This window comes from Olea europaea, chromosome 10 (assembly GCF_002742605.1).
Source record: "Olea europaea var. sylvestris chromosome 10, O_europaea_v1, whole genome shotgun sequence".
Classification (NCBI taxonomy): domain Eukaryota; kingdom Viridiplantae; phylum Streptophyta; class Magnoliopsida; order Lamiales; family Oleaceae; genus Olea; species Olea europaea.
This window is the reverse complement of record NC_036246.1, coordinates 39,887,703-39,904,387: the sequence shown is the minus strand read 5'-3', so window position 1 is coordinate 39,904,387 and position 16,685 is coordinate 39,887,703. Positions and strand designations below refer to the sequence as shown.

General features: G+C 37.1%; 3 protein-coding genes across 3 annotated transcripts; 1 reads left to right on the top strand and 2 right to left on the bottom strand.

Moving 5' to 3' along the window:
- Positions 1-792: 792 nt before the first annotated feature.
- Positions 793-1,125, bottom strand: LOC111400648. The gene has a single exon (XM_023028045.1). The coding sequence runs from the start codon at positions 1,123-1,125 to the stop codon at positions 793-795; it is 333 nt and encodes a 110-aa protein (XP_022883813.1).
- A 4,245-nt stretch (positions 1,126-5,370) lies between these two features.
- On the top strand, positions 5,371-5,787 carry LOC111400647. The gene has a single exon (XM_023028044.1). The coding sequence runs from the start codon at positions 5,371-5,373 to the stop codon at positions 5,785-5,787; it is 417 nt and encodes a 138-aa protein (XP_022883812.1).
- A 2,038-nt stretch (positions 5,788-7,825) lies between these two features.
- Positions 7,826-15,507, bottom strand: LOC111402225 (protein NBR1 homolog). Its single transcript, XM_023030390.1, has 7 exons — positions 15,214-15,507; positions 12,879-14,176; positions 12,668-12,791; positions 12,335-12,571; positions 9,103-9,252; positions 8,424-9,006; positions 7,826-8,149 (listed from the first exon to the last, which is right to left on the bottom strand). The coding sequence occupies exons 1-6, from the start codon at positions 15,238-15,240 to the stop codon at positions 8,428-8,430; spliced, it is 2,415 nt and encodes an 804-aa protein (XP_022886158.1). The 5' UTR covers positions 15,241-15,507; the 3' UTR covers positions 7,826-8,149; positions 8,424-8,427.
- Between the last annotated feature and the right edge of the window lie 1,178 nt (positions 15,508-16,685).

Here is a 16,685-nt window from a genome sequence, read left to right as displayed (position 1 = left end):
CGACGATTGGATAGTGTATGAGGCACCAAACGAGGTAGTTATCATCTCGTCGGACGAGTCAGGTGAGGATAGCAGGAAAGATGGTTCAGTTGTCGACGACGATTGAAGTGACACCCATGGAATGTAGTGAATAAGTATTGTATAGTTACGTATTTTGTAGGGATGACTTTGGTTAAGACAAAACCAAAAAGTCTACATAAACATGTCCCCTAAGATGTAATTCGGCTAGTGTATTTTGCGTGTTCCGGTCCAACTGTCGAGAATTACTGAGACTATCCGTCAAGAATGACATATTAACTGTCGGGCATTAAGGATCATATGTTTGTAAATGGATCTGTATTTTGCAGTATGTTGAACGAGTGTTATGAAATGGTGTTTATCATGCACTAACTTTAGTCCACGATTTACGATGATGCAAATGATAGTGAATATCTTGGGGATTGAAGATTGCGTTTTTAGATGGAAAACAAAAATACATGTATAGTCTCCAACCGGTTCCGTTATGTCATTTTGTATTCCCAACATGTACGGTTTACAAGATCTGTGAAGCAGACCGTGAGTGCAGTACAAGGTTCCGTCAATTGTCGAGAATAAGTAACACATCTGTCGGGATCGACATTTTAACAGGGTGGGATGTTCAATAGGTGCTGAACAGAGTCTGAAATTTGTATGTGCACAAAAGGCTGCGCAACATGCAAGAACAGTAATTATCACAAACTTTAAAACATAACTTCAAAATGTTTGATGTAGTACGGAATAATGAACAGACAACGTCTATTACATCACAAATCTCTAAGGAACATGTGATACATGGGGGTTTGAACACATGGTCCAGTTATGACCAACTCCACTACAACGAGTACGTTTTCTGTTAGACCATGCAGACTCGTACCTAGAACGCCTACGTCGGGTTGGTGGTCTACTTGGAGGACGACGTACGAGTGGTGGCAAAATAGGAGTACATATAATTAAGCTCGGAACAACCCAATCCACTTCCCTCGGAACAGGATATATAGTTTCGTTGTAGGCACCCCTCCAGTATTTCGATGTGTAATAAGGGGAGCAAAGCTCGTACATAGACTTTCCTCTAAAGCAAGCAGCACGACTTGCATGAACACATGGCATATGGTTTAGTTGGAACTCACAACATGTGCAAGTATCTTCGGACAAGTCAACTATGTCTGTGTCATTGGATATTCAAACATGCGTTAAGTTGTTCGTTAGGACATGGGCTCGAAGCCTAGTTCCATTTTCGAACGTCGTCCGTAACTCATTCTCCATCTTCGGCGTCAATAAGGTACTGCATTCTTCCGCATTTGTTCGACATTCGTAAAACTACTTCTGCATAGTACTCTGAATGTGTTCAACCAAGCAGATTATTGGTAACGAACGGGCTTCTCTCAACATCGAGTTCAAGGACTCTACGTTGTTGTTTGTCATAATGTTGTAACGGTGTCCAATAAATAGTGCTCTGGACCAAAATGAATAACCCACTTGCTCTAAGTACCCGTGCGCTCTTTCGCTCACTCTACGAATTTGTCCCATGAGTCGTTCGAAGTCCTCGACCCGAAAAGTTGTAGCAGCTCGTTTGAATAGAAATATTAGGCTTGCGTTGTTGTACCATTGTATTAGATTCTTTTCCATATGCCATATACAACAACCATGGTGAGACAACGGAAACAACGAAGTAATAGCTTTCTTAATACTCTTTTTTCCTGTTCGAAACAAATACAACTTCTTCGGAGTCCCCTATAAGGTCTTTCAAGTTTGACATAAATCACTTCCAGGATTTATTGGTTTTAGCATCCACGATCCCCCATGCCAACAGACAAATCTGTTTGTTACCATCTTGGGCAGTTGCTATTAGGAGTGTACCTTTGTATGGACCCTTCAAGTGATTGCCATCAACACGAATAACGGGTCTCAAGTACTGCATGTAACCATGAATGCTTGCACCAAAAGCTACGAAAAAGTAATGAAACCTATGAAGAGAATCAACTTTGATGTGGGTTACGGTCCCTGGGTTACTCTCTTCTACGACGTGACAGTACGAAGATAATTTTTTGAAAACTGTCCCCTGGTATTCCATGTAGCATATTTAAGGCATGGAGCTTCCCCCTACGTGCTTTGCTATAACTGATTTTCACACCAAACTCACGTTCCATATCATGTGCAATATCAATAGGATGATACGATCGGTATGGAGTATCCAATTTTCCCAAAATGTGCTCCGCAATTACAGAACTAGTGGCATGCCGATGTGCGTTATAACGAAAATCAAGGGAACATGTGTGAACTGTAATGAATTTACGGATCATGAAGATTACAGATTGCTTGACAATAGAAACACGTAGCATCCACTTGCAATTATCATCCACACAGACAACTGTTAACATTTTCAAGCTTGACCTACTTACTCGAAATTGGAACTTCTCTTGCAAAGCAAGTACACGAAACTTCGAGTACAACTGTTTCTTACTAAAGAATATTTGCTTCTCGACGAGAAAGGATGTATTTGCAGCTGTAATCCACTCATCTGTACACGAAGTTCTAGAATTTGATGACATTGTCTTGTCAATTTCAGCAATAATAGCACCATCTGGACCATGTAATGGGTTGTCTGAGTGCTCATCGGATGCTGCAGCCTCTATACGGTCAATTGGAGGTTCGGGTGCTTGGGTGTGCGACACACTGTGCTGATGATTGATCTCGTCATGTTGTACGTTTTGCGAACATTCCGTTGGGTCAAAAAAGTTCCCTGCACAGTTGCATCCGTTGCCATATCAACACTCGAAAACTCAGTTTCCAAAATAGTGACGCAGAGTGCAGTTTCCTTATGAACAGATATGTACCATTGTAGGTCCTCATCGTCGTGTATCTCTGTCGGAGGTATATTCAAGTTCGGGACTTTGAACTTCAATTCGATTTCAACGATACCAAGTTTGTCCTTCAACCGTAACATAAGTTCTGCTACGGTAATACTTCTCGACGCTAAAATGGAAGTGGTTTTGTCCCCTCTTCATTTCCATTCATCATCCAAGTGAACGAAGTTTCCTCCATGCGACACGATGAATCTCAAATCATGAGTCATACTTGAAATGTTGGGACTGCAAAAGTGAGAATTCTGCACATTCATATGTCGACATTTCATAACATCAAATTGGCGCATGAGAATACTTAAATCCATGTACTACCAAAGATATAAAAGGTTAACAATTTTCAGGTGTCGAAATCGACAATTAAATTTTCTATCCTGACAGTCACTAAATGTCGAGTTAGACAGTTAAAATGTCTAATCCGACAGTTTCAAAGATACTGCTCGACAGTTCAACTAACATAACTTTCGGGGAAGATAAATATCATGTGTTTCACTGTTTAAAGATTTTATTGAAAACATTAAAGGCAATAATCAATTATTAACTACAACATCATTGTATCTTTCTACAAATGAAGAAGGTATCATTCGATGCTTCATTAAATGTGGAATTAAATATGGAATCCTTCACATTTTCTAAAGAATATTGGTATTATTTTTCTTTCTAAAATATACCAAAAATAAAACACATCAATGAATAAGAGATTGAAAAGGGTCATTTAAATATGATTATGTTGTATTAAACATTTAAAGTAGTCAAGTATGACATGAGAATAATTTTTTTTTACTAGCTCACCTTTGAAATTGATCAATGACTTTCCTTGTTTCCTTGTTGATGATGGAGTGGAGATGATGAAGAAGAAGAAGAAGAAGCTCTTTCAATTCGTATGTGTGTGTGTATTTTGTAAAGATTTTACCCCTTTTTTAATCAAAAAAATCATATTATACAATATAATATTGATATCTTCAATGTTAAAATTAAAGAAAAAATTTAATCACATCATACCATTAATTGCATTCAAATCAAGCATTTATTGCTCCAAAAAGGTGTTCAAGGGTAAAGTGGACATTTTATAGGGAAAAATTGACATTTTTGGAAGAATCGGTGAAAGTCAATTTTTTATTTTTTATTTTTTGCATTTTCAATTTTAGTGACATTTATGTAAATTCCCCATTAAATTAAAGGCCAAAAAAGGGGCTGAATGTTTACTATTATTTTTTAAGAATCAAATTTTACCTCAAAATTTAAGAAGCTTAGTCCAGTTTATACTTTCTATTATTGATTCCATAATTTTCTTTACTATTTTAAGAATACATTGAGCCCTCGTTAGGTAGAAATTAAAAATTCAAATTTTAATTTAAATCAAATTTTGCAACAAATTTTAACCACATATTTTATAGAATTCATAAATTTTTAACCACACATTTCATCAATTTTTATCAAAATTTACTAAAAATATAATTTTATTCTCTACCAAATTGGGGCTTGGACTTAATGTTTACGTTACCATTTTATTTGAACCAAGCCTCAAAACACCACAATTTTTAGACTAACTAGCAAGGTTTTTGTTTGTATGATGTGTCGACTCTCAAACACATTGAAATTAGTTACAATTTTTAGCTCATGTCTGTTCCTAATTTTTTTCAAATTTATTTTTTGTCAAATTCATTTAGTCCCCGTTGGGTAGAAATTAAAATTCAAATCTCAATCAAGTTCAACATTAATCATACATTTTATAGAGTTCACAATTTTTCAACCACATATCTCATTAATTTTTATCAAAATTTACTGAAATTTTGATTTTAATCTCTATCGAACATAGGCTTGGACTCAATGTTTATGTTACCCAGTCACCAGTTTATTTGAACCAAGCCTCAAAACGCCACATATTTTAGACTAACTGGCAAGGGTTTTGTTTGTGTACCATGTTGACTCACAAACACATTGAAATTAGTTACGATTTTTAGTTCAAGTTTGCCCCCAATTTTTTTTTTCAAATTTATTATTTCTTAAATTCATTTTCAAACACAAATTTAATGGAATCCACAATTTTTCAACTATATACTTCATCAATTTTTATCAAAATCTATTAAAAATCTGATTTTTAACTAAACCATATTTCTTGATGAATCATAAGTGTAACCTTCTCGAATACATTTGTTATCACAGTTCATATATCATCTTTTCCTTCACCTCTACGGCTCTACCCCTGTTTTCTATTTTGTCCCTTTCATTATCCTCCAATGTTTTCATACCTCGAAATTTTTTGCCGTGCAAGCTTGGATATCCAAAACCCTGATTTGCATGGTCTGTTTCATTTTTATTTTTTCTTCTCAAAGGATCGATTAGAAATGAAATAATTGAGTCCTATAACCCACCTAGCCGACGATAAACACTAATCGAGCTGGTCCAAAACCTGACCAACCCGACCTTTTCTTCTCCAACATGAGGCCCATAATTTTCCCAAGATGATAACACATCAACACCGAAGACTATGAAGAAAACCTACGAGCCTGAAGATAGAAGAAATAGCATCGAAATCGTCAAGGCTGCAGCACAGGCATGGCACTGTCATTCCAGCGGCTCCAAAACAATCACCTCGGAATTCGATACCCATCGGAAAAGGGTCAAAAGCAAACCAACCCGGTTCAAGCTCGAAGCAATGAGCGTAGCCTCAAGAAAAGAGAGTAATTGGGATTTTGGGCAGTCTCTATGGGATTCTTATGAGATTGTGTCTGTTTCGAAAAAGTTGGAGATTGGCTTAATGCTGAGTAATCCATTCGCTGCATTGGATGAGCCAATATGTGGTGGTAAGAGGCAAAAAGAGAGTAAGAATAGCTTGAGGAACATAATAAATAATATGTCCTCTAGGAGATTCAGCGAAGCTGAAATACTATCAGAAGAAGAATAGTGTCAAGTTTAGCAATCTTGAGGATTAAACCAACCACACTTTTAATTTACCCCATTTATTCATAATTAGAGCATCTTTGATTGTGCTTAAAGTTACACTTTTGGAAAATAAGTTTAATGATTTATTAAAAAAGCAATTTTAAGAATCATGTTTTGGCTGAAACCAAACCTAAAGGGTCTTTAAATCAATTTTTCAGTGTTGTTCCATCTGAAATAAATGGTGTCGGGTTGAAATAAAGGAAAGGTGACAATGACTTTTATCCGTTTGTACATAAATTTGTAAATGGTCTATTAAATTCAATCATAATTTAACATTAATTTTAACAAAACGTTCGTAATTATTACTCATTATTATCTACACATATTGTGGAACCCATTAATGTTCCTCTTTATAAATCATTTATAAATTTGTCAAACGGGAAGCTTAAATCATCTATAATTGAGTTATAAATGGTTTTCAAAATGGATTTGATGCTGCTGTTATCCATAGGAAAAGATTGATTCCCATTACTGTAAAGTTGTAGTTAAGTCCAAAATTTGTCAATATCATTTAAAGGAATCCAATGCCTCACAACTGGATATCATTTAGAGGAATCCAATGCCTCACAACTGGAGATTCTTTGTCTCGGATAATCTCAAGCAGGAGATTCTTCTTACATCATAGATACATGCTAAAAAAATTTCAGATTTGCAATGCTGGGATGGGTGAAGGTGAGGGTGTTACAGCAAACTATGAAGAGTGTTGTAGATTAAGGCTGAATTCTAATTTTGAGAGTGGCAATAAATAGAACGAATGAAATCGAAGCATGCAAAACAAATAAATTTATAGGGGTTCACTTTCAATAATTACAGTCTCGTTTTGTTTTTTTTTGTTTTTTGGTTTTTTGGTTTTTTAATTTTGGTTGTTAGTATTGCAATTTTAGCAATTCGAAGAGCAAAAAACCATATAATTCTTGAGTATTTTTGTTTCCTTTAGATAGGCACTTAACCGGCATATAGTTTGCCTTCTTAATAAAAACAAGATATTAGTACATTGTACGAAACATGAATAGAATCACGAGTTAGCCTAGCCAATACAAAATATAATGACAGACATGTTATTTATATCGAGTACAAGGCTCGAAGCATAACAATAACATTATTTAGATGTAATCATGCCTGCCCATATGATTCAATCTTAATACACCTTGGAGGAACCCCGCTTGTACTTATCAAAGTTCTTGTGCTTCTGCTGGATATAATCATCAGCTTCCATATCAATCCTTGTTTCTTCAATAACTTCGTGCTTTCCATCACGATCAATTTCTGTGATCTTTTCGACAAAGTGAACTTTCTTGTGCACCTCCGGGACGTGAGATTCATGATGCTTCCCTGGTACTGGCACGAGATGTTCGTGGTGCATCACCGGATAGGGCACTTTATGTTGGTGCATCACCGGATAGGGCACGTGATGTTCCTGATGATTCACCGGGGAATAATGTCTACCTTCGCGTTCAGAATACCTCTCCATTGTTATGCTTTGATTTCAGCACTTTAGTACTGAAGGACATGAAATAAAATTGCTCATTTATAGACGATACTATATATTCTCTTCAAGATTATTCTGTGGTCTCATAAGAATCTCATTCTTATTTCTTCTTGGAATAAATGGTGTGGGACAAGGAATAAGTCAAAAGAAAAATGTTTATGATTCCAAGCAAGTAGCAGGGATCAAGAGCTATCAAACTTTTACACTACCAGAAAATTATAATTTGGAATAGTACTATCTAGCACTTGATAAATTCAATTAAATGAATCGTGTGACGTTACATTGAAGTGAATCTATCATTTGATGTCATACAATTGCAACGTGCTAGACACCAATGGTGCTGTCAGCATTACTCATAATTTATTGACGAAAAAGATTCTTGGTGAAGTTCAGACTTCGAAAAAATAATTTATCCAATATATACCCCTGCTGCTTGTGCGCAGGCACGTGTGTACTCATGGAGAAGCACAAGAAATATAAACAACCATTCAACAAGTTCACCCCAGTGCTATCAACATAAGCAACATATTTTGATAATAAGCCAACAGATAAGGAACCAAAAGGTAGCAGATAATATAGGAAACATGCTCCAGTAACAAGCCAACAGACCAGGAACCAAAAGTCAACATATATCTGACACATGCAAACATACCAGGTGGTATGAGCCAAAAGGTTCTATGTAACACATGGAACACACTAGGTAACAAGCTTATAAACTAAAAACCAAAAGGTACCATAATTAGTTCACATGATTCTTGAATTTATTTATAGCCACGACTTAATACTTCATTATTCTTCTTTAGGAACTTCTTGTTCATTTCTGCATCACCAAACCCTGCATCAGCAACCCATAGAAACAAAAAACAGTAAGAATAACAGTCCAAATTGAATAGGAGGGGAAAGGAAAAGATATAAATAACCAGAGAAGATTTACAATATATTCATCTTTATCCATGTATAGGATGTCCAGTATAGACGATTATATGGTACTGAACAGATTTAATAAGGGGAAAAATTTTGAAAAAAGCTAAAATCTTGTACATTGTACTATTCAGACCTTTCCAATACGAAGCACCAAACATGTGAAATATGTTTTAAGAGAAACTCACCATCTCATGGATAGAGGACAGAATCTAAATCAGCAATACGGCAAAGATGATCCACTGTTTGCTCCAAGTTGTACTCATTAATCTTCAAGATCTCCTTGTTCAAATCAACCTGTATGAAGCCCATTTCTGCAAGTTCCTTCAGAAGTTTCTCCTCTACCTCGTACTTTTCAGAAACCTCTTGAACAGATGCCTGCACAGTTCCAATCGATGGTGGCGCAACAGAAAGCAGAGCTTGGGATGGAGAAGGCAAAGCCGGAACCACCTCCGAGAGATCAACGATAGGATATGAAAAAGTTGAAGAAGGTACTGTAGAAATAGAGCTTGACTCACCATCACCAACAAACAAGATATCATTGATGGGGAATTTCGCATCCTGCTCCTCGTTTGGCTGTGCATCAACTAATAGTTCCACTGATTCCACAGGTTTATTGGAGTTGGTAGGCACAAATTGTCTTCCATGCACCATGGTTCCTGGACCCACATTTATAATTTCAGGGTCACTTAACGGGTAGCTTAGTGGAGGTAAGTTTAAGTTCAGTCCATGAACGCTCTCATGTGACATTGCCTCCTTGGAAGCAACAACCTGAATGAATACATAAAAAAGTGACAGAAACTTATCCAATTAGAATGGAAAATTATTAAGGAAACTGAATCATGAAAAGTGCAAAACTGTGCCAACCTGGATGTGAACCCAAATATGCGCCCCAAACTGTACGCCAGAAGGCGAGGCCATCTGCCAGTGGGAGATATACCTACCTGGAAGCTCAGGAGCCACAAAATCAACTGCGACATCAATCTCCTGGCCAACAGGCAAACCACCCGAAGGAATCTAGCGATGGAAAAAAAATCACGAGGATTAATCTTTTCTTTTGATGATAATTATTATAAAAATCTACTAATACTAATAGAAGATACATGCAAAGACAAGGTGTCATCCTTCACTGCAGACAAAAAGAAATAAGAATTAGTAGTATCAAAAAGTAGAAACGGAAAATGAAGCATAACCAAACAAGTTGCTACCATTTAGAAGAAAAAGACGTAGAAGAAAATATGAGAAACGCCAAAAAAAACCAAATGCTATACACGTGTAAAATTATACAAGAATCTGACCATATAAAAGAGATGATTATACACAAACTGGTATTAGAAACCATGCACAAAAAAAAAAATGGTGATAACCAACCTCTACTTCAACCGGAAATGCATTACTTAATCTGTCTCCCCCAGTCCAAACAAGTTGTGTTTTTTGGGGCCACGCCGATGCACCAATGTTCCCCATCCGCCAAATCTTGGTAAATGGAGTCAAAGGGGCCATCACAGTTTCATCGAAAATATTCACATCCTGAATGAAGCGACTGTCTAGCTTTGCTATACCCATTCTATCATTGCAACCACTGAAGATCACCCGGTCCTTAGCATGCTGTGTTAAGAGTAGACAGGAGCAATAAAATTTAACAAATAAAAGATATGATAAATGCTTAATAAAGAAACAAACAGGACAATGAATTTTACATACATGGCCATACAATTCCTTGATAGACGTGGGGTACTGATGATCCCCCTCATGAGCAATTCTAATATAATCAGAAACATTTCCCATTTTAAGAAAACAGATTTGGCACAGATCATAGTTATATTTTCTGCAATAAAAGACTGATCAGTTTAACATATAAAGATTCTGTAGATATTCATCAGAAAGTTAGTAAGGTCACTGTCTTAGTTCTTACACTTTTGACTTGAACCTAGGTCCAGTTATGGGATGGGACCCACAACCATCGCAAGAAACACCCAAATGTACAATACTCCCAGAGGCATCATTCTGAATAATGCTCATTAATGGTGGGATGCTGGAATATGGGGGGGCAGCTGAATCATTTCGTAGAGGCATTCCAAAAAGTGGAGACTTGTTAAGAGAACCACGACCAAACTGTGAGACTGGAGAGTTCTCAGAACCACTCTCTACTAAATAATTTATCCCACCAACTGGATGGCCCCATTTCGTAGGATCAGCATTACCAGTGGAAGAACCCACATTAGAAGGCTTTGGTCCAACCTGAGGCTCACTAGGCTTATCAACCCCCTTTTGAATAGGAACATCATTTGCAACAAGTGGCGGACTAGATGATGCCAAAGGAGCCTCTTCGTAACATTGAATAATCTTCTTCAACTTTTTCTTCTTATCAACAGTAGCAGCCACAACCCTTGGTTTAGGATCCAGGTGTGATGATTCGTGCAGAGATTCATTGTTGGGGTATCCAACATCAAAATTCAGAGAGCCAATTGCTGCATCTACAGCTTTGAGGCCAGGTACTTCCAAAGGTAAGGGGTCTGTGCTACTTGCAATTGTATTTCCCGGTTTCAGCTCATTGTTTCCCAAGGCTCCCCCAGGTTTAAATTTTGGCAAGCCCTCATTGATTCTCAAAGAACACTCTTCAGGCTTGGAGGAATTCAAATCTTTGGTTTCTCTTGCGGCTGAGGAGCTTTCAGGAACCTCGCTTGGTGTACAAGACTGCACTTCAGATTTGGACTCTGAAAGCTGATCTAGGTAGGACAAACCTATCTTTGAGAAGTATACAGCAAGCTCGGCAATACCTGGTGCAGAGGAGGAGGTTTTAGATGACAACTCAGTTGAAAGCTTCAAGAGAGTTTCACATAGAGGCTCTGGCACAGATTTCAAAATTTCAGAGACGTTTGCGTTCAGCTTTCGGAAGGGTTGCTGAACTCTAGGCAATCTCAAGGGAGTTGAACTCCCACTTGAACGAGCATATTCTCTGCCATTCTGCTCAGTGTTCACCTTCACAGTAATCCTTAAGGGGTTCAGGGCCTGCCTTACCACATCATGCAGATCATCATCATTAACAATCGTCACCACATCACCATCTTCATCAATATAGGTAAGTGTGAACTCAGTATCAGGAACAAAATTGAATAATGAACAGATCTTCTCTCTCAGTCCATCAAAATTAAGATACAGTTCCTTGTCAACAATTTGGGCATTGAACCGCCTGAGCATGTCCCCGTACTTTGCCTGTAGAAATGTTGCCACAACAACATTAGGGAGAAAAAAAACTCAGATGACATAGGGACTGAGTGGGGAAAGATAGTATAATGAATAACAGATGTAGAAAAATAACTAACAAATGCTAAAAAGTAGATCGGCCCTATACAAACATCTATACTAGATATAGCTTGCAGACCCATGTATTTACAAGCTTCATACTAGCAGGCCTATTGCTATAATTATTTCTCATCCAGATTTAAATGCATATCACTTGAGCACATAATTTTGACCTCGGTCAAAGTTGCTAGCAGAGACACATATTCAAAATGAGCAATAACAAAATGAAACCTCTCTCTGTGTGTTTTATAAACATACCCATACAAGACATTCTTCTAAGTATATTTGTCTAAGATCATCAAGAAAGAATTAGAACTTAGGATCATGATAGTTAGAACAAACATGGGGAGTTAAAAGTAAAATAATTGAAAAGGCCTAATAAGGGAGGTTAGGTTCATTGAAGATGCTCTTTGAGATTGGGCAAATGAATAAAAATCATAAAAAAAATCCAGAAAGTTAATCTAAGGCAAATATTAGAAGCAATAATTTAGAAAGCATGTATCATAAAAAGGAAAAGAAAAGCTGTGAGAGATTTCATGACACAAAATGAATACATAGTTGCAAAATTCAAATTCTAAAATTGTAACTAACAAAGGAAAGAATAAAACAGAGAAGTCTCAGCATCTAGCAATTTTCTACTGTATGCCACAGAATAACTTAAGGGTTTTAGAGACAAATCAAAAGCCCAAGAGATATCCAAAATCAATTGCAGAATTTTCACTAGAAACACCCGGGGGGTGGGGGGTACACATTAAGCCCTTGCATCCAAAAAAAAAAAATGGTGATAACCAACCTCTACTTCAACCGGAAATGCATTACTTAATCTGTCTCCCCCAGTCCAAACAAGTTGTGTTTTTTGGGGCCACGCCGATGCACCAATGTTCCCCATCCGCCAAATCTTGGTAAATGGAGTCAAAGGGGCCATCACAGTTTCATCGAAAATATTCACATCCTGAATGAAGCGACTGTCTAGCTTTGCTATACCCATTCTATCATTGCAACCACTGAAGATCACCCGGTCCTTAGCATGCTGTGTTAAGAGTAGACAGGAGCAATAAAATTTAACAAATAAAAGATATGATAAATGCTTAATAAAGAAACAAACAGGACAATGAATTTTACATACATGGCCATACAATTCCTTGATAGACGTGGGGTACTGATGATCCCCCTCATGAGCAATTCTAATATAATCAGAAACATTTCCCATTTTAAGAAAACAGATTTGGCACAGATCATAGTTATATTTTCTGCAATAAAAGACTGATCAGTTTAACATATAAAGATTCTGTAGATATTCATCAGAAAGTTAGTAAGGTCACTGTCTTAGTTCTTACACTTTTGACTTGAACCTAGGTCCAGTTATGGGATGGGACCCACAACCATCGCAAGAAACACCCAAATGTACAATACTCCCAGAGGCATCATTCTGAATAATGCTCATTAATGGTGGGATGCTGGAATATGGGGGGGCAGCTGAATCATTTCGTAGAGGCATTCCAAAAAGTGGAGACTTGTTAAGAGAACCACGACCAAACTGTGAGACTGGAGAGTTCTCAGAACCACTCTCTACTAAATAATTTATCCCACCAACTGGATGGCCCCATTTCGTAGGATCAGCATTACCAGTGGAAGAACCCACATTAGAAGGCTTTGGTCCAACCTGAGGCTCACTAGGCTTATCAACCCCCTTTTGAATAGGAACATCATTTGCAACAAGTGGCGGACTAGATGATGCCAAAGGAGCCTCTTCGTAACATTGAATAATCTTCTTCAACTTTTTCTTCTTATCAACAGTAGCAGCCACAACCCTTGGTTTAGGATCCAGGTGTGATGATTCGTGCAGAGATTCATTGTTGGGGTATCCAACATCAAAATTCAGAGAGCCAATTGCTGCATCTACAGCTTTGAGGCCAGGTACTTCCAAAGGTAAGGGGTCTGTGCTACTTGCAATTGTATTTCCCGGTTTCAGCTCATTGTTTCCCAAGGCTCCCCCAGGTTTAAATTTTGGCAAGCCCTCATTGATTCTCAAAGAACACTCTTCAGGCTTGGAGGAATTCAAATCTTTGGTTTCTCTTGCGGCTGAGGAGCTTTCAGGAACCTCGCTTGGTGTACAAGACTGCACTTCAGATTTGGACTCTGAAAGCTGATCTAGGTAGGACAAACCTATCTTTGAGAAGTATACAGCAAGTTCGGCAATACCTGGTGCAGAGGAGGAGGTTTTAGATGACAACTCAGTTGAAAGCTTCAAGAGAGTTTCACATAGAGGCTCTGGCACAGATTTCAAAATTTCAGAGACGTTTGCGTTCAGCTTTCGGAAGGGTTGCTGAACTCTAGGCAATCTCAAGGGAATTGAACTCCCACTTGAACGAGCATATTCTCTGCCATTCTGCTCAGTCACCTTCACAGTAATCCTTAAGGGGTTCAGGGCCTGCCTTACCACATCATGCAGATCATCATCATTAACAATCGTCACCACATCACCATCTTCATCAATATAGGTAAGTGTGAACTCAGTATCAGGAACAAAATTGAATAATGAACAGATCTTCTCTCTCAGTCCATCAAAATTAAGATACAGTTCCTTGTCAACAATTTGGGCATTGAACCGCCTGAGCATGTCCCCGTACTTTGCCTGTAGAAATGTTGCCACAACAACATTAGGGAGAAAAAAAACTCAGATGACATAGGGACTGAGTGGGGAAAGATAGTATAATGAATAACAGATGTAGAAAAATAACTAACAAATGCTAAAAAGTAGATCGGCCCTATACAAACATCTATACTAGATATAGCTTGCAGACCCATGTATTTACAAGCTTCATACTAGCAGGCCTATTGCTATAATTATTTCTCATCCAGATTTAAATGCATATCACTTGAGCACATAATTTTGACCTCGGTCAAAGTTGCTAGCAGAGACACATATTCAAAATGAGCAATAACAAAATGAAACCTCTCTCTGTGTGTTTTATAAACATACCCATACAAGACATTCTTCTAAGTATATTTGTCTAAGATCATCAAGAAAGAATTAGAACTTAGGATCATGATAGTTAGAACAAACATGGGGAGTTAAAAGTAAAATAATTGAAAAGGCCTAATAAGGGAGGTTAGGTTCATTGAAGATGCTCTTTGAGATTGGGCAAATGAATAAAAATCATAAAAAAAATCCAGAAAGTTAATCTAAGGCAAATATTAGAAGCAATAATTTAGAAAGCATGTATCATAAAAAGGAAAAGAAAAGCTGTGAGAGATTTCATGACACAAAATGAATACATAGTTGCAAAATTCAAATTCTAAAATTGTAACTAACAAAGGAAAGAATAAAACAGAGAAGTCTCAGCATCTAGCAATTTTCTACTGTATGCCACAGAATAACTTAAGGGTTTTAGAGACAAATCAAAAGCCCAAGAGATATCCAAAATCAATTGCAGAATTTTCACTAGAAACACCCGGGGGGTGGGGGGTACACATTAAGCCCTTGCATCCAGAACTGAAACACATATGCGATCGATAAGCTCATCCAAACAGAGCATAACAAAATATAAAACACTCACCGTGACACCAGAGACATTAAAAATCCATAGTACAATCAAAACATGCAAAGCCATTAAACCAATAAAACAGCTAACAGAAAAGATTAAAAAAAAGAAAATGAAAAGAACTGACCTTGATCACAATCGTAGAAGTCTCCATAGCTTGAAAGCAAAATCCACGCTCCAAATCGCGTTCGGGAAACAAAATTCTTCAGTAGTAGTTCTACGTTTAGATTTAACTTTTCTGTAGATTAAAGAGAAGGAAAACCCTGCTCCAATAAAAGGGAAACCATCGGTGAATAGAACAGAAAATGAATGAATTTTAACAGAGGATTTAGATAAATCTATATTTCAATCGGGATAAACGCAATACAGTAATAAAGGAGTTTGGTTGGAACAGGGAGTCTTCATATAATTGGGAACTCTCCTTTCTTTCCTTCTCCCCAAAGAAAGGAGAAAATTTCATAGTTGATCCCAAAACTATTGACTTAAGTGCACAGGTAGTTCTCTTCATCATAGTTGAAATCATAGTTATTAGACTCGACCCAATAGTCGACCCGGGAAAGTCATCGGGTCACCGGGTCAGTGGTTGAACCGGTAGATCATTGTTAGATCATAATTTTAATTAAAATATATTTTTGAAAAAAAAATTGCTAAATCTAGATATATATGTTTGGCTTGCTTGTCACATGGAGTTTCACCAGCTTCCCAGATGGTGAAGGACGAAAATTTTCATGTAGGAACCCATTTTGATGTGCCTAAAGCTGTGTGGACATAAAAGGCTTTTGTTTACTCTTATTTGAAAACTTTTGGTTGTGCTGCATATGCTCATCAAAATATAGGGAAAATTGACCCTAGATCATTTAAATGCGTGTTTTTTGGCTATGCTGAAAATGTAAAGGGGTATAGGCTGTGGGTTTATAGGGAAAAGGGTTACAGAGTTATTATCAAGAGAAATGTGGTCTTTAATGAATTTTGTATGCCATGCTTAGAAGGAAAGAAATGGAATTTACCTTAAAATAATGTCCAAATTGAGGTGGAGCCTGTTAAGTTGGACAATACCAGTTCTGTCCCCTTAGAAGCTGCAAGTACTAAAGTTGGCTTGAATGAAACTGATACTGAATTGTCAGAATATGAACAACATAATAACATAGTTTCACAACCTAAAGAATACCAGCTTTCTAGAGACAGTGAGAGAAGACAAATCAGACCCCCTGATAAGTTTACTAGTGATGATTTTATGTCATTATTCACATATCAGGAAGAAACTGAATTTGAACCATGTTCTTATCATGAAGTTTTAAAATTTAAGGACTCCAAATAGAAGTTAGTTGCTATGGAAGAAGAAATGACTTTCTTATACAAAAATAAAACATGAAAATTAGTTGATAAACCAAAGGATCAGAAACTAGTTGATTGTAAATGGATTTATAAACTAAGGGGAGGGGAATGAGGCAATAATAAAGTTAGATATAAAACTAGACTTGTTACCAAAAGTTTCACACAACAAGAATGTGCGGATTATGATGAGATTTTTCCCCTGTAGTGAAATATACAACTATGAAATGTATTCTTGCTTTGGTTGTGCAATTTAAGTGGAAACTT